The 22,126-nt window shown below is 41.5% G+C and overlaps 2 protein-coding genes across 3 annotated transcripts in view; one reads left to right on the top strand and one right to left on the bottom strand.

Moving 5' to 3' along the window:
• Positions 1-19,372, bottom strand: part of SELENOF (selenoprotein F) — a 38,654-nt gene extending 19,282 nt beyond the window's left edge. Inside the window, exons 1-2 of the mRNA XM_072648972.1 lie at positions 18,899-19,372; positions 13,602-13,769 (exon numbers count right to left, since the gene is read on the bottom strand). Of these exons, the coding sequence (XP_072505073.1) occupies positions 13,602-13,769; positions 18,899-18,973 (243 nt within the window). The 5' untranslated portion in view covers positions 18,974-19,372. The remainder of the gene's footprint in view (positions 1-13,601; positions 13,770-18,898) is intronic.
• Positions 19,373-19,811: 439 nt separating this feature from the next.
• The window catches only part of HS2ST1 (heparan sulfate 2-O-sulfotransferase 1), a 218,113-nt gene continuing 215,798 nt past the window's right edge, over positions 19,812-22,126 (top strand). The window contains exon 1 of one of the 2 annotated variants that reach the window (XM_072648971.1): positions 19,812-20,088. In XM_072648971.1, the coding sequence (XP_072505072.1) occupies positions 19,965-20,088 (124 nt within the window). In that variant the 5' untranslated portion in view covers positions 19,812-19,964. The remainder of the gene's footprint in view (positions 20,089-22,126) is intronic. The other variant, XM_072648970.1, reaches the window with a different exon arrangement.

The following is a 22,126-nucleotide window of genomic DNA, read 5'->3' on the forward strand; positions in this document are numbered from 1 at the left end:
TTGAATGGTCAGCTGACATACTAAAATTTGAGTTAAATACTTTTGAATTTTAGTAGGGCATTACTACAATCTCTCAATTATAAAACGTAGTATCTATTTTTGGGGACCTGATGGCTCAGAGTGATTGTTTCTCTTTTGGCCATCAACCCTGAGGGTTTTCCCCTCTCAGTTTGATGTGTATACACACAAACACATAAACATACATACATACATGTACACACACACACACACACACTTTTATTAAATGGGCCATCCCTTGACTCACTTCTTAAAGAGTCTCATCATTGAATGGGTGCTGCCTCAGTCAATGTAAGAACTTGGAAAGACCCTAGGTTAAAAAGGCCAAGGTCTCCCACTGCATCCTGGGCCATCTCCAATTGTCCTGACCTATATCTGGTCACTGAACCCAGGTGACTCTGGAGGAGAAAGTGAGGCTGGTAACCTTGCACAGCCCTTCCTCACTCAGATCCAATTCAATTGCAAGTCATCTTCCTGGTGTCATGGTCCTTTTTGAGAATGAAGGACAAATCACACAAAATCATTGTATATCTCACATCTGTTCGAACTCTTGAACAATGTACTCTTCTACTTTGAATAAAATTTCTGCTGACTGATTATTGTTGGCAAGCGTATTTATAAGATTATACAATTTCCTTTAAGTATGGAACACATATATGGCCCACCAGAAGGTTTCATATATAGAAAAAAGCAAAATTCTTTCTGTGTCTATGTCTGAATTGTAACTCTGCCATAATTAAAATCTTGTGTAACAACCCAAAGGTTCATATTCATGCTGGGACAAATAGCTGGCCTATGCTATTTCCCTACTAAAGAGGTAGGCACAATTCAATCAAGTTCATTTATATCACTGGACAAAGGAGACTTTGTATATTATATAGGTTCTCTGAATCATTTAAAAAGCCAACAATACTGTATTTGTTAACTTCTACTGCTGTTGCCATTTCATTAAACTGGAACACAATAGGAAAATTCTCTATGCTTGTTTGTAGACAAAAAACTATTTTATTGAACTACTTAGTGGGGAAAAAAGAGATATAAATGACTCAGTTTGTAGCAGAGACAAAAGAAAATGACTAGATCAGCGGTTAACACTATTATGTTATAAATATCCTCAAATGTGTTCATTATGAATTGAACTTGTGCTTTATCTTCATTAAAATCATCTCAAGGTAGGAAGATGGATGAGTACATGGATGTATGGTAGTGGTTGGAGGAAGACCCTACACGGAGGAGAGATGTTAGGCAACAAGATGTTGGAAGAAAAGTGGACACCACGACTTTCAGTGAGCACGCCTGGATAGTTTCCTATCTGTCTGCTGCAGTAAAGATTAATCTCTGAATTGTGTTCTCTGAGGATGGTACCCATGGTCTAGCGTTACTGCTGACATATTGTGTGTCACCATTTAAATGCAGGGTCTGGTGCAAGGTTCACTTACGATCATAGGATCAGAGACTGAAAGCTGGAAAGGACATTAGAGCTTAGTTCAAGCCCTTCCTCCTAAATATGGCATCTGAGGCCTGGAAAGGTAAAGGCCAGGCATGTAATAAGTGGAAGAATCTGAACCTGGCATGTATTAAGTGGAATCTGAACCTGGGCCCTATTACTTCTAATCTAGAACTCTGCAAAAGAGTGAAAACTCCCTTACTATTAATACAGCTTGTGTGAGTTCTTCGTTGGCTGGCTAACTTTTGTGGACATATGAGTGGGGGGAGAGACAGATGGTAGAGGTACTGCTGGAGAAAAGGGGTGTCCCCCTGCAGGACTATAAACTCCATGAGAGCAGGGATAGCATTTCATTTTTCTATTCCCCAGCATCTACCTATCAATCACTGGAACTGTTAAATTTAACCACAATGTGTGTCTTGGAGTTTGTAAGATAGCTTCTGTTTCTGAAGGAGATTTGTAGATTCTTTGATTGGCCCTTTGTTTTTTGTTTTCAAAAGTTTTAGACTGCTTTCATGTATTATAGTATTCAGGTTTTTTAACTTGTCATGTTATTCTGGGAAATTTATAATCTCCACAAAACATCCTGTCTTCCAGATCAATGTTCTGCTCATATGGCTCTCTTGTTTTCTTTGAACATTGAACTGTGCTGGCTATGCACTGAGCAGTGTCTGGCACATAGTAGGCATCTAATAAAACATTCACTGACTTGTTTCACAGATCTAAGGTACAGAGAAATAATACTATTTCTCTAAAGTCACCCAAGTAGATGTAGCGGCACTGAGATTTGAGCCCAGGCCCCCTTTCCAAGCAACTATTTCCCGTAATTGATAAATGAGGAAAATGAGGTAGGCATGCTCTTTGTACTTGGTGACCCATCAGATCACAAGTCACCCCTTGGCCTCCCAAACTATCAGGACTCTCTGCTTCTTCCAATTACCCTGTAGTTTTTCTATGTGCAATACTGTATACCTCTAATAGGCTATAAATTCCCTGTAAACAGAAGCTAGCTTACATTGCTGTTTGTACCCCCTCTCCACGAACATAATGCTTCATACACAGCCAGCCTCTGAGGGTGTTCAGTTAAATTTTACACACGCCCCTTCAATTTTGTTGACTTTAAAAAAAAAAAAGACAAAATCTTATAAAGAAATCATTGTATACCACTGAAAATTTTGTTACAGTTCATTCAGAATGTATTCACTGAAAGAGGGCTTGGTCCCTTAGAAAACCACTCTGTGCTAGACAGTGAGATCTGGATGGACCTAACTGCACTTCTGCCTCTTTTCTTTATTTGGGCTTTGCGAGTAGGCAAAGGAGTCTGGGAGAACATGGTACTGACGCCTATTGTTCAGTTACCTGGGAGGGCTTAGAAAGCTACTCAACACTTTTGATTATGTTGGGAGCAGACAGGCCTATCACTGCAATCAGAGGAGGAGGGAAAGGCTTCACTTGAAAGGTAGCTTTACCTCCAAGTTGGTGAGGCAACAAAGCCAAGGCCACCCCTGGGCCCCAATGAGGTAAGTTTTTAGAGTGGCAGCTTGGTGTAGCACATGGAGTCCTGAGCACCTGGTTGGAGTCACAGTAACTGTGTACTGTGGAATTAAGAAACCTGAGACTCAGTTTCCTTGTCAGTTAAAAAAGGATAGAATCTAACATTGATAGAGCACCTTAAAGTTTGCAAAGCACTTTGGGAAAACTTTATGGCACTGTTTGAACCTAGACTAAATGGCTGGGAAACCAAATCTGTTGCTCGGAGACTTGACAAGAAACCCAACCAGATCCAAAGATTGATGCAAGGAACATAATGTGGTTTTCCCCCATTATACATCTCAAGAAAACTGCCTTATCTGGAATTACTTCCATGCTGGCCAAACAGCTATTGTTTTATTTCTCTTTTAACTTGGAGACACTTGGGGGGGGTAAGGTGGGGGCTATGCCTTCTCCTTTTCAGTTCTCCCTTCTGTTGGATGACTTACACTCCTAAATTACTTCAGTTATGGATTTTGTTCTCAGATAAAAACACTTTAAGCATGTTATCTCATTTAATCCTCATAACAAACCCTGTGAAGTAGCTGCTATTACCCCCATTTTAAAGATGAAGATTACCTTCCGTGCTCAGGGTCAGGGTCATACCAACAAGTGTGCCAGTTAGGAATGGAAATCAGGTCTTCCAACACTATCCACTGCAGTGCTTGGCTACCTCTAACCATCCCTGTATCCATACCTAACTCACAGAATTACTATGAGTCAAATACCAGCAAATCTTGCAGCAGGACATAGTTAGGATGGGGACCTGCCACCTTGCATTTTCACAGGTCTGAGGACAGTGCCTTCCATTGATGAAGATTTCACTTGGTATCTGATGAATGGGATGAAGTTAGGAGGGAGCTAATGAAACAAGCGCATAGCTAGCTCCCCCCAACCCCCCAACTTAATGAGGAGAGCCTGTTCTGAACCTCCTCCCACCACGGTCTTGTATCAAGTTCCCTCTTGTTGCTTCACTTGAATTTTGTCTTTCCTCTTCTCATGACCTAACCTCAAACTAATGTCATCAAGACATTATTTTTTAAAACTGTCCACTTACCAAATGGCTGAAACAAAAGAAAACCACTGCTCTTGTCTTTCCTTTCCATCTTTAAGGGATGAAAAAATTTAGGGCATACTGGTTTTGTGACATGAAGTTTAAAAAGAGAGGCTGTAAAAAATGCTGCAAGCTCCATAATACTTAAGTGTTGTAAACATGTTCCTACTGTTCTGAATCATGTAAGTAAGAAACTGAGGATCAGGGATTGGGAACCAATTAATTATGGCAAAGGATAGAACTGGAGTAAAAATAACCATGCCATGGAAATGTGGGATAGTGGAAGGATATGTGCAGAGACTTGGGTCTGAGTCTGGCTCTAACTTACTACCTGTGTGTAGGGCCTAGAACATAGTAAGTGCTTAATAAAATGCTCATAATTGACCGACCATGGGCAAGTTCCTCATCTAAAAAGTGATGGGTTTGGCCTAGAAAACATATAAAGTTTCCTCTAGTTCAAAAATCTATGGAGAGTAATAAGCTACTTTAAAGAAAACTTTAAAAAGACAGATTCAAAGAACAGGAAAAGGAAACTGGTACATCTGAACAGCAGTAATGACCGGCCTTGGTCCTGGAGAACAAATAAGTAACATAATTCTCTCTGGAGACTCAGTTTTCTTACCTGTACAATGAAGGGGTCATGAGGTGACCTCCAAGGTCCCTTCTAGTTTGAAGAGAGAGGGCCCGCAGAATGTTATATATGCTGCCAGATGCAGGTACTGTGCTACTTGTTTTAGCTCAACCTTTTCTTTGTTACAAAGAAGGAGTGACTTTGTGGTACATGTGGGTAAGCGATAAGGCATCAACAGAACATTAAAAAGGTAAAACTATTAAAAAGTGGGGCTAAATTTCATGCTTCTTCCTTAAAACACTACAAAAATAGTAAACATCAGAATCATTTTAAATTCCATGACTCATGAAATTATATTATCAAAAAGAAATTAAACTGTCTCACACTCTGTTCAAAAGCAGCTCTTTATACAAATTTAAAGTAAAAAAAAGCACCCCATGCTTTTGCTCTATACTAAGAATTAAATATGCAGCTGATATAAAATAAAGTAGAATCAACGTAAGCTTGTACTTTCTTCCCAATTTGAAGAAACGATTTTCTTCATAAAGAGCTCATCCCAGTGATTGCTTATTTATTAAACATGACAATTTACAGGAATGGCACCTCAAGTTCCTGTTCAAAGTTCTAAGAAAACAAGTGGCTGAGCTTTGTTTGCCGATCACAATAAAGCTGCACATAGAATATGTTTTTCTTAGCTGACAACTTGACATTATATTTAAATGTTAAAAGTAATACATTTAAAGGTAAATTTAAACTGCATCCAGGGGTCCATAAAATAACTCCATAAGATAAATTTAAAGACTGACGTCGCTCACATAAAATGATACACAAAGAGCTTAGTAGCACAACGCTGGTACTGCTGAACATCATTTCCCACTGTTAAGACTACAGCAGGCCTGGTGATCCTATTAGGAAACGGAAATAAAGACAAGCACTAGATATATTTAATAATAAAACAGTTCAGCTTTTACCTTGGTAGTAAGAGTTTATTTAACATGATAATTACTGAGTGGCATCTTTAAGAACATGAGTTTACATTTCTGTTTTCACTGAAGAGACCACATAGTATACAGAAACACGTGAGAGCAGCTATTTTAAGCAGCTGTGAAATGTTTTCATTGACTACAATTTCACACACAGTTAGTCTCACCTCCATTTCTATGTTTTACACCAGAAGCAAAGTGCTTCTGGTAAGATGCAGCTCTGAATGTGCAGCTGTTTTGAGTAATGTCACATAAGTCACTTTCTGAATTATTTGGACATTAAGTTTCCAATATAAGTTAACTAGAACCAAATATACTGGCCTAGTTATATGAGAATTAAATCAACTACTTAAAATATTGTTTGGTTTGACCTGTGCCTAAATTACAGTTGAATCTTGAGATACACAGGGCTCATGTTCCTAAAAACTATGGAAAATTGCTGGACAGTTGCAGTGACAAAATCTGATCAAACTTTTAAAGGTTATCTGAAATCAAAACACTGTAATGAAATGAAAAATTTCATGAAAACTTTCCGTTTTAAATTAGACTCAAAGCACCAGGAAATAGGGAGAAGCAATATGCGGTAGAAGAAGCAGAAAAGAGCATGAAGAAGGCAAGGAGCTCCAAAGGACCTTCACCTCCTTGTCACATGTTGCTTAAAGCTCTGTGACAGAACTTCCATGTGTCCCACAAGTCTTCTTGTGCATGGAAACACCAGACACCCTGAAACTAAAGTATACCTCTGTGGGCAACCCAAGTGAACTGCAAGTTTGGATTGACTAATTTATTTTATAAAATGTTTTCTCTTATTATGGATCAGGATAAATGTCTTAGAGATTATCCAACAATTTTTTTTTATTTTTCCTATGCCAAAATTAACTCTTAAAACATGAAAATACAAATCACAGACTCCCCCCCCCCCCCCTTTTATTGAATATAAGGCATGTTTCCTGCATTATCATTCCCTGACATCCTTGGTGGCTCCTAATCATGTAACACCACGCTCTCAGAAGAATTCAACTTGCTAACTACCCAGGTGGCAACAAAAAGACGGTGGAGCCCAGCAGAATGCAGGCTTCAGCACCAGGAAGATTCATCTTAGGCCCTTTCTAAAAGGGATTAGTTGTTCAAATACCCAAAAGAATGTATCTTAAAGCATGGTATGATAAATTTACGATTAACAATGACACAAATTCCATTGCCAGCACTATGGAGATGTTCCAATAAAATTTTCTAGAATGGCAATCGAACAAGTTGTGTTTTCAAGGCCCCCAGGGGATATGATACAGACCCTGTCCTCAAGCAACACATATGGCTACAGAAATAAGACAAATACATGAAATAAAACAAAATAAGACTCTTGGGGCTGAATGAAACTTCAAAACGCCCATCAAGTACAGTGTTTTTTAAACTAGTCCAGGTCTGAAATGAAATCAGTAATTATTCTGAAGAGTCTGACATAGTGACTTACATGAGAATCACTAAGTGAATGAAGAATTACTTTTTGTTCATATTGGAATACTGAGTTGAGTGGACACCCTACTGGTCTTAGCCATCCATATATTCACCTTGGATAAGCAATGAAAATGGGTAACGAGTTACGCCTAGAATCCACTAGAAGGAAGAACTGGGCTGAATTGTTTTTAGGGAACTGCAAAGGTCAGGTCTTTTAAAAGTGGCAACTTTTCCTTGAAAAAGAAGACCACATTTTTAACAGCATACTATTAAATATCATTAATTAATCATTAAATAATATTAAAATAGCATGCTATTGTACGGCTGTGAGCTACAAAATGCTAACGTCTCTTGAGCAATACAAGTAAGGTTCGCTCCCTCCTCCATCCCCCTTCCTCCAAAGCTTTGGGTGCTAGAGCAAGCTTCAAATTACAAATATTATAAAGGAGGGTGTTGTAAAGGATGATGAAAAATGGACTGAGTGAAAAGAAGATGAGCTGGTGAGTGAGGAGAGCTGCCAACACATTGGGGAGATCCTCTAAAGTGAACGTATGGGAGGACATGCTTTGTCTGATTCCAGATGGTAAAAGGGGGGTAGATCATCCCCTTGTGGTGAATGGAACCCAGGCTTAAAAAGAAGACCAAGGGCTAAATTCTAGTTTGCTCTTCCTTGTTAAGGAAGTGATACAATGTCCACCATCCTGGGAAAGTCACTTAACCGTTTCTAGACTGCTCTTCTGCAAAAGGAAGAGGCTGGCCTAGATGATTTCTAAAGGTCCTTGTAGTTTTAAACCCCATGATCCACTGGGCCAATCAGTAAGAATTAAGAGAGAAACAGCTGAAACTCAATTAGCTCTACCAAACAGAGCTGTCCAACAAGAGAACTGCTGCTTGGAGAGATAGTGAGGACTATTAGGGATACTCAGGGATACTGCAAAAGAAATCCCTGCCCTGAGTGGTGAATGGTTTTAAGGTTCTATGATATGCAAGGATGAGTGTGCTGGAGCCAGCTCTAACCTCCTTGAGAGTAGACTGTTAAATTTGCAGTGTGAGCATTTACACCTCAAACCTACAAATCAAGGTTTGATTGGTTTTGTTGCTTGTTTAGGCTTAAGTACTAATAATGGAGATTCAATTTTAAAGTATGTGCACACACTTTTTAAACTGATATTTACTGAACATTTATAAGCACTCCCCTGAACTGTTCTACAAACACTGCTTGAGCTCAGTGGGGCTGCAGTAGAAGGTTCAGGGAATGACGTTATCGCCAGAGGAGCAGAGGCCTGGTGACTGTTGGCTAATGGCATTTACATGGTGCTTTAAGTGGAAGGTGCTTGCATATTCCATTATCTCACTGGAGCTTCTCCAACAGCTGTTGGTATGAATTCCTGATTTATGCCTTTTTTGGGTAAAGCCAGTTCTGCAGCTGATATTCTGCAATGGTAATTCTTTTAGTTAACAGGACATCAAAATGACTGATGTTTTATCATTCAAATCAAAAACTAACAAACTTTCCTAATTCACACTCTTGGAGTCTCGGGAATTTTTTCGCAGCACTCTTAGGCCAAAAGAAACATCCAAGAGTTCTGTTTATCAAGTATTTAGGTTCAGGCAACTTGGTAAATATTTATGTCCTAACAATTTAGTATCCTTTCTGAAAAAAAATTATACATGTAAATTTAAAGAAAAAATATTATTTTTATTTGATTCTCAAATAATCACAATGACTTATTAATGGAATGTGTGTGTGTCTGTGAACACTGCACAACTGCTCAACACTTGGAATCAGACGGATGACTGCCACCCTCATTTCTCTTTCACTGCAGCCACTGAAACCCAGTTTCGCAAAGACACGTCATGGCAAAGGAGAAAGTTCAGAAAGTTTGGGAAATTAGTGTCATAACTGACAATGCTATAGAAGTAAATAAACAAAAAGATGATCTCATTCAAGAACATTACTGAAAGGAACGTAGTGTGATGTGAAAGGTGAATTACCTGAAGTTACTACTTTTTGTACATGTTTCTTCAGTACTTGTATACAGTGTTAACCAAATGTTTGTTGATTGATCATGAAAAAGAGTTAAAACAGGAAGGAGGCATAATGGAACAATTTCAAAATGTTAAAAGTATTTTAGTGATGCTTTACTTTTTTGTGAATAATAGTTGTTCTAAGATACTATCTAATGTCTGACTTTTAAACACTAAATTTTCTCTAAGAAAACATTTCTGGAAGAGGATAAAAAGATGTCAATGAATCAGCATTACTGAAAGTGACTTGCTTAACAGATAATATACCTGCAAAGTATGTTGTTAAGAGACAAAATTAATTGCTTGGTAACATTTAATTTCTCTAAATATCTGATCTTTAAATCTGCAAATGGTGTGGTTTTCTTCTATGCCAACATATGTAGTATTAGACAGTATTTTTACTTGTTGTTGTAAGACACTTAATCTTTCTAATGGACCTTACTAAGCCAGGACCAAATACTTGGTTTTGAAGGTTGCTGATGAAAAATCCAGCTGGTTTATGGGACTAAGTTTAATGACAGGTGAATCAATCTGCAGTAAAATACCAAATTTTATTTTGTGTTCACATTCCAAGGATGTACAGCATTAAGTCCCACAGCCTGAAGTATTATTTCTGTGCTTATCTTAATGTCCTTTCTGTCTTAAATGAGGAGCTGACTTGAGCTATGAGATTTTTATAGATTCTAGTGGTACTTTTAGGCTCTTAAGCTTAAAGTTTCAGGATCAGCAGGTTTATTACCATGAAATACAAAAACATCAATTACCTAAATCTATGAGGCATTGTTATAAAGAGGTCATAAAGAGATTTTAAAGACCTAGATGGAAAGGACTAAGAGTGAAGAAAAAACATGAGATCTAGCATGGATTGAATTTAGTCAGTTATTGATTTAAAAAAAGTGTTCACTGTGTGAAATACACTGTGTTAAAGAAGATAACAGTGAATATGAAATATAAACAACTGAATTTACTGGAGCTATCTATCAGGAAAATATTCAATCATTAAACTGCAAAGTATGCCCCAAGCTGAGTGTTTTATTGTATAAATTAATGTCTTAGGCTACTAACCAATTTAGCCAGAACAGACTCATTAGTATTTAGATTGTCAAATCAACCAGCATTTCCCCATCTTCACCACTGAAGCTATTTCTCAGAGCACTTAGTCTGTCTCTGGACAATTACAAGTGCGTATCTGTACCATGCTTGCATCTTGTCTTCTAAGCTCCTGAAGGGTGAGGACAATGCTGAACAGAGGCAGTCACAGCTAAGAGAGCTCACCATCAGTCACTGAACTTAGCACAGGCACTGTGCTAAAGCCCTGTGGATACAAAGGATGGCAAACTGTAGTGCCTGCTCTCCAGAAGCTCAGTATGTGGGAGGAGACAACATCTAAACATTCTATGTACAAATACACTGCATATATATATATATATATATATATATATATATATATATATATATATATATATAGCATAAATTGGAGATAATCAATACAGGAAGGGCACTAGCATTAAGGGGGGGATCCAGAAAAGTTTCCTATAGACAGTGGAATTTTATGTGGGTCTCAAAGGAATCCAGAAAGCAGAAATGAGGGAGGGAAGGCATTCCAGGCCTAGGTGCAGTCAGAGAAAATGTCCAGAGCTGACACATGGGCTGTCTTGTTTAAGAAGCAGCAGGAAGGTCATCCAGTGCCCACTCCCTGTCCTTCCGTTTTCCATGCTTGTATATCCTTTTCCACTCACAAACCTCAATGAAGAAAGTCTTGTACTTTCTACCCTCTCTTTCCTCCTTTCTATGTAGCGATCTTTTATTCTCCCTCCTCTTTTCCTTCTTGAAACCCTAAGAACTGAACCATTCATCCCCAAGACCTTTGGTTTTCTTATGGAATTTCCCTCAATATCCTTCAAAGACATTAAGTTCTGAAAGGACATTTGTTTCTCCTTCTCCCACCAGTGTTAATACTACATCACCATACATGTCCTTTCCAATTGCTGAAATACCTTTTCTAGATTTCTCTGGACTAGAAATGCTAGAAATCTAGCATTTCAAAGTGGCAACTCTGCTCTAATTTTTTTTTTTTGTTAGAAATGCTTGCAAGTCTTCCCCATCTAACCCCCTCCCCCCCAGGTCTTTCTCCCCCATAGTATTATATCATGTGTTTGAAAGTGAGTGATTCTTGACTGTAAGCCTACTTCTTTTGCTGCTGTATCCCAAGAGGAGCTCCTCTAGTTTATGGTAGAAGATGCCAGTTTTCACTGACGCTTCCTTTATATATAGCGTCTAGGCTCCCTTTTCCCCCCGTCTTTTAAACACAGCTTTCAGCAAGTCCAATGTTATCTCCCTTTGATCTGTTTTCCAGGTCAGTTGCTTTTGATGTAGTACCTTATATATATATTTTTTCATTTTAATCTTTTGGTTTTGTTCTAATATTTCTTGCTGTCTCATGGAGTCATTGATTTGTCTGCTTTATTCTAGCTCTCAGTGAGTTCATTTCTTGGGAAAGGTTTACCAATTTCTCTTCTAAAAAACCCATTCTATTAATCTCCACCCCTCACCTTTATTTCATTAACAAAATCTTTTGCTTCATTCTTCTAGGTATTCAGGTATTCCTTCTGAGAAATCTATTTTTTCCCCTTTTGAGTCTCTGACTGTCGTCTTTACGAGGATCTCTAGGTTTGCCCTGATTTCTCTGATGAACTCATCTCTCCACTGCAGCTTTAGTTCCTGAACTGAAACATTGTGAAAAGGTCAGGCTCTGCCCCCTACCACTCTTCTATACAAGAAGGCTGACACTGCTTTGTCTTAGCCTGGGTTCTTCCACTGACTTCAACCTCCCAAGGTTAGGCCCTCCTGGATCTTTGAGATTCAGGAAGCTGTATTTTCAGGACCCTTTCTGATGTCAAAGATCACAGTGTTATGGTCTTTAGAGCCCTTGGGCTGAGGTTATTCCAGGCTAAGTGCTATAGTGCCACACTAGTTACTGTTATTCCTGGGGGAATTCCTGATGAATCCCCAGGTTCTTACCCTGAAGCCTTCTGATCACTCTGGGGTTCTTTTACAGGAGTCTTCCCTTCTTGCTGCCTTTGGGCTTTGCTGGAAGGGTCCTGATTCCTACTGCCTGTGGACTTCTGTCTGAATTTTTGTGTATTACTGGGGTGGAAGAAGTCACGTAACTGTAGTTTCTCACTGTTTTTTTTTTTTTATCATCATTATTCAGATTGGAACAGATGTCATGTTTTTGCTTGTGTACACACATAAGAGCCGGGCAGTCTACCTATCTCTCAGGAAGGTGTCTTGGCAGGAACCCATCATGATAACGTTCTTTTTTAAAGATGCATTTTTAATATTTTTTTAAACTCAGAAAAAAAGTCTTCTCCTAACCTACTCTGCATAACCAAATAAAAAGTCCTCAATACCCACAAACCCCATTTCTTCTTCAATGTTTCTCTCTTTCCGCTCACAGAGCCATTGTCCTAGTTCAATTCTTTACCATTTCTTGCTTATATTACTCCTTATCCCTAAAACTCCTTTCTCCTGTTTTTCAAATGGTTGGCAAAATAATCTAAGATCTGAATGCCACACTTTCAGAGCGGGAAGGGACTTTGTTGGCTACTGAGTCCAACCTATAACCTGAAAAAGAATCTCTTCCACCTTGTTCCTAAAAAGTGGCTATCTTTGAAGACCTCCATTAAGAGCAGTCTATTCTGCCTCTGGTCTTTTAAAACTGTCACCATATTTTTCTTACATCAAGCCTAGATCTGCCCTTTTCCAACCACCATCTTTTGCTTTCAGTTCTCTCCTTTGGGGCCCAAGAACAACAAGTCTAGTTTTGATAGTCCCTTGACAATCTAGATAGTGCCTAAAAAAACTGAAGTTAGCTATCACATGTCCCCCAAGTTTCTCTTCTATTTCTAGTTCCTTCACAAGTTGTTGCTAATATCTTTAACTAGTTCTTCTGGGCTATTAAAATACCAATTTCTTGGCCTCACATTTAAAGTGACACAAGTTGACTCCAAACTGGATTTTCAGATTTCTACATCATTTCTTTTCATGTAATCTCCACTCTAGCCAAACTGGTCTATTAAATGTTCTGCCAATTTGGAATTCCATCTCTAAAGTTTTGACCCAGACTATCCTGTTCCTCCCAGGACTGGGGTGCAGTCTTTCCTAAATTTTGCCTCTTAGAGATCTTGGTTTTCTTCAGGATCACTTTAAAAGTCACATCTTTTATGATACTTCACTGCTCTCTCCCTCCTCAAATTATGTTGTTTTTATTTATGAATGGACATGTTGTATGCCTTAATAGGATATACCACTAGGTTCTCAATGGCAGGGATACTTTTGTTTTTGCCTCTAGAATCCTAGCACAGCACTGTTATGAATGTTGGTTGAATTTCCTTTTTTGACAAATTTCAACTCCTCCCCCCAACCCCCACTCCCATTTCAAATTATCAAATAGGTTATCAACCTTTTCAACTCATCTCAACTTAAATCTGTAATGAGAAGTCTTGAAATTACCTTTCGGGTTTCAAACTGTGCTTCTTCTTGGCAGCACCCTCTGCAGTCAGGATCCAGCGGAGTTAAGCTAAACTGTCCAAGAAGATCACAAGAGCTACACAGCAAATTGCTGGAGAAGCCTAAGTCTCTGCATGCTTCTGAGGATAATTCAGATCCTTGTGCAGATATCTGAAAAGACACAGGGAACACATTCAACCAATAAGTGTTTACTAAACACCTATTCTGGGCCTGGCATGATGGAATCCAAAGAATGGAAGAGCCTCTACTCTCAAAAAGCCTACATTCCACATAGGGGGAGAAATGTGGGGGTGGGGGTGAATGCGTATATGTGAATAAATACCTACAAAATAAACATAAGGTGGTTGGAGATGGAGGGGATAATAGCTGCATCTTGAAGGAAGAGAGGGCTCTAAAAATATATGAAAAAAGCTTATAGTACTTTCAACTATAACTTCAACTGAAAACATGAAATGTGTCTGTCTCTCTCCCCTTGGCATGCACAGTCTAGCTCTGGAAGCTCCAAGGTCAGGGACGGTGTTTTAGCCACATTTTGCAAGTTCCACAGAACCTGGCCCAGCACTTTGGGCAAAGCAGACATTTACTAAATGTTTCTTTTCTGATTGTTAATCTCTGCTGAGACCAGACGTAGGTCCTCAAAGAAAAATCTGTAATTACTTTTTACAGAATCATATTAAAATATAGAACAAAGGCTTTTCAATATATCATCAGGATATCTAAATTTGCTACATGTTGTGATTTACTTATTCTCCTGAACAAAATTTTAAATGATTTAAATGAATTTAACCTAATCCAAAATATGCACAAATCAATAAACATTTACTCTGTGACTAGTAATATGCCATGCACTGTGCAAGGGGCTGGGGCACATAAACATGATGTGTATGTCTACACATAAATAAATAGAAAGTAAACTGTTTTTACTTTGTGGGAATAGGCCCTACTAGTAGCTGAGGGGGTCAGTAAAGACCTCTTGCTCAAGGTGGTACTTGAGCAGAGCTTTGAAGAAAGCTGGAGATGCCAATCAGGGGGGGTGAGGGGACAGTATATTCCTAGCATGGAGCATTCAGCATTGCATCAATTTTGCCTGTGCCAAGACATGGAATGGAGAAAGCAGGAACAGCAAATAAACCAGTCTGGCTGAAGTCTGGCGGCTAGGTGGCGCCATGGTGCATAGCACTGGGACAGAAGTCAGGAAGACTCATCTTCCTGAGTTCAAATCTGGCCTCAGATGCTTACTAGCTATGGGACCCTGAGCAAGTCACTCAACCTTGTTTGCCTCAGTTTCCTCATCTGTTAAACGAGCTGAAGAACAAACCTGCAAACTACACCAGTATCTTTGTCAAGGTAACCCCAAATGGGGTCACAGAATCAGACATGACTGAAAAATGACTTAACAAAAGAGTGAGTGAGTGAAGGGAGGGCTAAAAATACAATGTCATCATTAAATCATGTAATCTTATTTAGTATTCAAAGGTATCTTTTAGCTTTGTAAAGTCAACTCTTTTGTAAAAGACTAGATTTACTGATTATTTCTAGAAAGAGACTAAAGTGTTTGAGGTATTTTTTTTCCTTAAAGATGTTAATGGTATAAACATTAATCCATATACATGACTAGAAACCTCAGTTAACCATTTCCCTGTATGCTTACATTTGTTTGGAAGGGAACAAAAAGAGCTCTGGATTATAATACAGACATCATGATTTCTAGAGTTTTGTTTTTACAGTTATAAGAACATCCATCCACAAATTGTCTGAGATTGAGATGATAGTTTGATTTGTATAATTCAAATTTGAGGAAAACAGCTCCCCTAGGTCACACTGAATACTTCCATTCCTGAAGATTAAGAACACTTAGAATGTGCTTTCAGAAAAGTAGCCACTTCATGGGGCACAAGAGTCCACTTTCTCAAATGTTAACTTTAAAGAACCATTAGTTTGGGATTTACGGCTCTTCACTTCTGCATCTAGGCATTCTACCTTAAAACACAGCACTCTGGGAACCAAAGTGAAGGAAGCAGCAATTTACTGTAATTTCAAGGACCCTAGAAAACCACAGAGACACTCTTACAAAACTACCACCAGAATACAGACTGGCCATTTATCCTTGTGACAACGCTGTCCAAATTTTAGCTAGTGACAAAGAGAAAGGGTGAACATTCTGGAGGTTAAGTAACTAATGTTGTTCTTCAGGGGAAAATTTAGCTCCAGACCAAGCTTAGGCAAACATTTTGATGTCCAGTTGGTTGTGAAACTGTATGTAATAATAATAGTAGTGTTTCACATTTATCTAGCACTTTGATGCTAGATATTTCCCAAACATATCTAGAGTAAAAAAAATGTATAGTCTTTAAATAATTTTGATTATTACCTAAAATTTCAGAGTACCAGTATTTTTAGATTTCAATTTTCAAAAAAGAAACCTCAAACTCAATTCTTGCTTTGGAGAGAATCACATTTAGCATTTATTGACATAAATTGATCTTATTTGTACCACTAAAGACTCTTAAAGACAGATTTTATTTAGTTGTAATTTTACGCCTATGACATAAATTAAGTAGGTCTTGAACAAAATGAGGTTGGACTATTATGAGTTATAACTTACTGAATTTCAAAGAATTCATAGGAAAGTGTATGGCCTTTTGGTATTAACGGAAAAGAAGGATGAAAGTTACAAGAAAAAAGGAGTGTTAAGGGTGAGTGATATCAGGATAAAATTTTAAGACTGGTTCACTTCAAATGTCATTTAACTCACTTTTTCAAAAGGTTCTATAATTACCTACTTCCTAGGATCATATTATTTAGTGCTGGAAGAAACCTTAAAGATAATCTTTAGTTGCCTTTAGTAGTCCAACTAATAACTGTCTAACCCGCAGATTTTATAGAGAAACGGAGACCCCACAAGATTAAATGCCTTGCCAAGTTCACATGTACTAGGTAGCCATGCTACAAAGAACTGCTGTCCCTTGATTCCCCAAGCAGAGCAGCTCTATTCCATCATGGTGCATATTATTCTACTACCACAAGATCAAAATACGGTAAGCAACTTCAGATTTTGTTCCTTTGGGGTGGCAGCATCATTTAAAGGGCAGGAAGGTACGAACGGAAGAAGAAGAAAGTTCAGCTTTCTCATACTGTGTAAACAGTAACCTGATGCTACCCAAAAACCTCTTAACTTGGATCACATCAAGGAACCTTCCTGGTATTAACTGCCTCAATACTGAGACATTTACTTCCCCCTCCTTTAAGAAACACTTCTTAAAACTGTGTTCTACTAAGCTCATGGCAGGCAGCAATGTTTCAATTGCATAGACAAATCTAAATTTTCTATATATGGGTATTTATTGGAATACAAAAAACAAAACAAAAAAACTTGAGGCATTTTGAGTACTGTGTGTATATGTGTACTCACTTTTCAATGTGGAAAAGTTAAGTGTGGCATAACAGAAAGAGAGTGAGACTTCTGTAATCTTACTGGGTTGTAAGAAACATGAACTCAGAGAAACTTGAGAAAAAGTGATGAAGAGTAAGGGTGAAGAACCAGGAGAAAATACAAAATGACTACCAGTATGTAGAGAAAAACAAGGGTGGACGATTTCTGAATTCAGATCGATGTCTGACCAACCATAACTTCAGAGGACTATCAATAACCCACGCCTCCTGCTTTAAAGCCGAAAGGTGGCAGACTACAAGTGGGATGTGAGGCATCCAGACAAGGCCATGTTGCTTTAGTATGCTTAAATGGACACTCAGTGTACAAGGGAGTGTTCTACTGGAGTAGGGGAGGAGTGGAGCAAGAGGCACTGGGAAGGAGGGGAGGTTAGAGAAAGAACAGCAATAAGTCACTCTGCAAAAAGTATTTTTGGAATCATTAAGTGCAAGACTAGGGTGAGCTGCTGATATTACTACTACAACTACACACTTTACATTTAGGTGCTTAATTTTTTAAGTCAAGCACTTATTCAAGCATTTGGCGTTTAAAATCAGAAATTTTAGCTGCAATCTATTCATTTTGAAGGGCAGGGCAAGTCCCAAGAAGAGAATGAAAAGGGAATTAGTTGAAATGAAGCCAAAGGGCAGAAGGAGCTGGTAGGATGAGATTAGGAAGGTTAGAAGAACTGAAAGATTTAGATCTCTTCTCTACCAAGGAGGCAAGCCAGCGTGGTTCTGGGTCTCAGAGAAGCTGCCTTAGAATTCTAGTGGGTCAGCCGCCCCTTGCCCGACTTCTGATACATTCTTTAATCTTACTGGGAATTGACGGGATGGATTGAATACAACACAACCAATGAGTAAGTGCTACAAAGTATCAGGGAGACAGAAAGTTTACACTATGAGAACTGTTTCCAACACACCAATGAGTAAGTGCTACTAAGTATCAGGGAGACAGAAAGTTTACACTATAAGAACTGTTTCCAACACACCAAACAAGCCAAAGCTTCCTCTCCTGTCGTTGCACATCTGGAACACCCTCCCAATCTCTGGCTTCTTCAAAGGACGGCTGAGGTGCCACCTCCCGATGCTTTTCCTGACTCCCTACGTTATGAGCACTTCACATTATTTTCTTTTTTGGTTTATATTTGTACATGCTTATATACCTTCCACAGACTAGAGGGTAAGGACCAGCACCCAGCATTTTATGGGGCACACAGCGGGCACTTAATGTTTATCGACTGTGACCCCTCAAACTCCAGCAGCTCCTTATTACTTTCACGATCAAATATGAAATACTCTATTTGGGGTTCAAAGCCCTTCATAACGAGCCCCCCCATTTTCCAGTCTTCCTGGACTGTGACCCCGTGACACGGCCCTTCTAGAGGTTCACCACACAAGACGCTCCACCTCCCGACCCCTGCCTGGAATGCCGTCACTTCATTTTCTTCAAGGTCCAACTAAAATCCTACCTTCTATATGAAGCGCTTTCCTGTTTCTAATTTACGCTTTCTAATTCTTACTTGTACGTATTTACCTATTGCTTCCCTGTTAGACCGTAAGCCCTCTGAAGGAAGACATAGCCCGCCCCCCCCCTTTTTCTTTAACCCCCAGCTTTTAGCACAGAGGGACTGGCACACAGTAGGCGATTCAAAGAGCTCAACGACGATAGCCAGACTGGGCCCGGGGAGGCGGGCAAGAACGAGGCCTGGCCTAGACTGAGGAGAGAGGCCAGGCGGGGCCGGATATCGCCACGTAGCCCTTCTCAGGCGCGGCTCCCAAGGCTCGCTCCGGGTCCCCAGGCCCTCGCTCCGGGCCCCCAGGCAGCTACGAAGGCACCCGCCACTCACCGCTTGCAGCACGGACGCCAGCAGCAGCCGCAGCCCGAACGCCGGAGCAAAACCCCGCTGCGCGCTCACCGCCATCGCCGCTATCGCCGCCGTTATGCTAGGGTCCTGACGTGGCCCGAAGGCCCCTCCGCTGGGGTGGCCGGCGTTGAGCCTGACGCTCAGTGTCGTTAGCTTTCAGCTCGCCGCGCACAGCGGCCCACTTCCGAGCCATCTGATGGGCTGCAAAACTCCCGGGGGCGGCCGCCTGCAATATCAAGGGGGTGCGAGAGTCTTTTTGATTTGCTCGCCTTCCCCTACGGTCAGGCACGTTATTGGGACCCCTACAAATCTATTCCTTTTGAGGGGCCCCTTAAACGCTCGTTCCTTCCCTAGCCAGCCAATCACCTCCTGCGCTAATTTTAATGGCAGCTGAGCAAACCAATCGTAATTTCGAGCGAAAGACCCCCTACAAACACGGTGGCAGAGGCGGGGTCCAATAGCGGCTGCGAGGACAGGTTGGGAAGGGAGGGCGGAGTGTTTGCTGAGGCCGGGAGGCGGGGCTGCTGAGTTGCGTGCGTGAGTGCGTATTGGGGAGAGGGCGGGCCCAAGCGGGGGGGCGGGGCCGAGGGCGGCGCAGTCGCAGCCTCGGTGCTGGTGCTGGAGCTGGGCTCCGGCAGGGAGGCAGGCAGTGGAGGAGGGAAGGGAGGCGGGTGAGCAGAGCGAGGGAGCGAGCCGGGAAGGTGCCGGGCTTGCTCCGGCTTGGGAGAAGCGAGAGCCCGAGGGCGGCGGAGCGCGGGGGCCTTGCGGTCGGCGGCGGCTGCCGAGGCTGAGGAGCCCCGGCGGGCGCAGGCGGCGTCGGCGTTGGTGGCCGGGGGCGGGGGCGGGTGGTGGGAGGGAGGGAAGGCAGGAAGGAGCTGCTGCTGCGGCGCTCGGCTCCCGCTCCGCCGGCCTCGGGGCTCCGGCTCGCTCCTGCCGGCGCCCCCCCCCCCCCCGGCCCCCGGGGCCTCGCTCCCCGCCCCCCGGGGCCTCGCTCCCCGCCCCCCCGCGGTATGTCGTGATCCCAGCGGCGGCGGCGGCGGCGGGTTTCATGGGGCTCCTCAGGATTATGATGCCGCCCAAGACGCAGCTGCTGGCGGTGGTGGCCTTCGCCGTGGCGATGCTCTTTCTGGAGAACCAGATACAGAAGCTGGAAGAGTCCCGCTCCAAGCTAGGTGAGGGGCGGGGGCGCTCCCGGGGCTGCGGCGGGGCATGCCTCTGTCCCCCCGGGGGCTGTCTCGGGGTCACTGGAGTCCTCCTGCGGGGAGCCGGGGCCGGAGGCTGGAGGGGCGGCAGCCGAGGCTCCGAGCCGGCGAAATGGACCCGAGTCGGTTTCACGGTGGGGCCCGGGGAGCTCGTGGGGAGGGGGCGCCCGAAGCGCCGCGGATCCGGGGCTCAGAGTCCTGAGACTTCGGGGGTGATGGAGGCGCGAGGGGCTTCCGAGCCGGACGGGAGCCGCGGCCAGCTCGGACAAACGTAGCGCTTTCTGCTGGATTTTGGAAGGGCAAGAGCAGACTATCCCCCCAAAGTGACTTACTCCGTTGGGTCGAGTTCCTAGAGAATGCGAGTGTGCATTGGTGTTGGGAGGGGATTAATAAGTTGAGAGATGAAGCCCCTACTACGAGCCGGGCGCTGCACTTCACTCTGGCAGTAGAAATACAAGCAGAAAGAAAGACAGCCCCTTAACCCTCGTGGAGCTTCCCTTCTGATGGATAAAATGGATGAAAGGGGACCCCAGAGACCCCCGAGCATCAGGAAGTCTGAAGAGAACGCAGGAAGTTTTAGTGGGCTGGGTGAAAAGAACAGAAAAGTGTTAGCTATTTGGGGAGATGCTTGGAGAAGAAACTCAATGTAGGCTTGTAGTTGAATTTTGGGCTGTATTTTGGTTTGTAAATTTACATTTCAAAACAATCACGAAGGTACCGATTTAGGTAGATGTAAACGTGTCTTAGGCTAACTACTTGAATTGAGTGCTCCTCCTTCCCCTTTATAAAAGGGTTTGGTAAATTGTACATCACTTGGAATAAAGAACAGAAAGGGAGCTGTTAAAATAAACCTTATGGAGATACATGTTTAGGAATGAGTAGGACTTGTGATTTCTTTGGTATGGGGAACTTTTTGGGTGTGGAAAATCCCTAGTCCTTTGGAGGGTCAGCACCTTGTTTGCAACCTGGGGTCTTAGAGAGCTGCCTGGAATACTGAGAGATGGGTTAAAAGTGGCGTTTGAATCCAAGGTCTTCCGAATTCTAGGTTTGCTTTTTATCCACCACACCAAGCTGCTTGTTAGGTAGGTTCAGGGTTGTTGTAGAGTACATTGAATGTTAGATTAGAATGAAAAACTTTCTCATTTGAATTTTAATAATTTCCCTCTCAGAATGTAAGTTTCTTCAAGACTGAAACAGTTTGTTTTTATATTTCCAGTACCACATGTAGTCATTTGCCAATAACAGGCCTTTGATATTGGAATTGAATTAAGCTGACACAGGAGTGTCATTGAAGTACATTCTGTAGAAAGCTACAGAAAGTTTTAAAGATCATTGTAATAAGGCACATTAAATACTAGTGTGTTTGAGTGACAAGAGGTGTATTTAGAAACTAGAAAAAGAACTGAAACCAATTTCTGTTTCTTCTCTGTACTTACATATGAAGGTAGTTGTGGGGACGCTGCCATCATTTAATTGGATGTTATCAGGATGTACAACGAAATGACTGTAAGAGAAAGTATTTTCTAAGTTTTGATTTAAATCAGTTTCTACCTCAACATCTCACATCCATCTTCTCTCCCCTCACATACAACTGCTCCCCAGTTCAAGCCCATCCCTCCTGCCTGGACGCCTGCCATTGCCCTTTCTTTGGTCTCCTTGCCTCAAGTTTCTCCCCATCTAATCCATCCTCCGCTTAGTTGCCAAGGTGACATACATGGCTCGTCTCAGTAAACGCCAGCAATTGCAATTCACTGTTACCTGTGGGTCAGATATAAACTCCTTTGACATTTCAAGTCCTTCACAGTCTGGTCCCACTTACCTTTCCATCAGTGTTACTCTTCATACCCACTTCTGTTCAGCCACACAGAGAGAAGTAAGGAGGGGGTATATTCCAAGAGGGAGGAACTGCAGAGACAGAGAGACAGGTGATGAAGTGTTGCATGTGAGGTGAGTAATTTAGCTTCTTTACCATCTAATGGCATTGCCCCATCTGCCTCAATGGACCTTT

Source organism: Notamacropus eugenii, chromosome 2 (genome assembly GCF_028372415.1).
Source record: "Notamacropus eugenii isolate mMacEug1 chromosome 2, mMacEug1.pri_v2, whole genome shotgun sequence".
NCBI lineage: Eukaryota > Metazoa > Chordata > Mammalia > Diprotodontia > Macropodidae > Notamacropus > Notamacropus eugenii.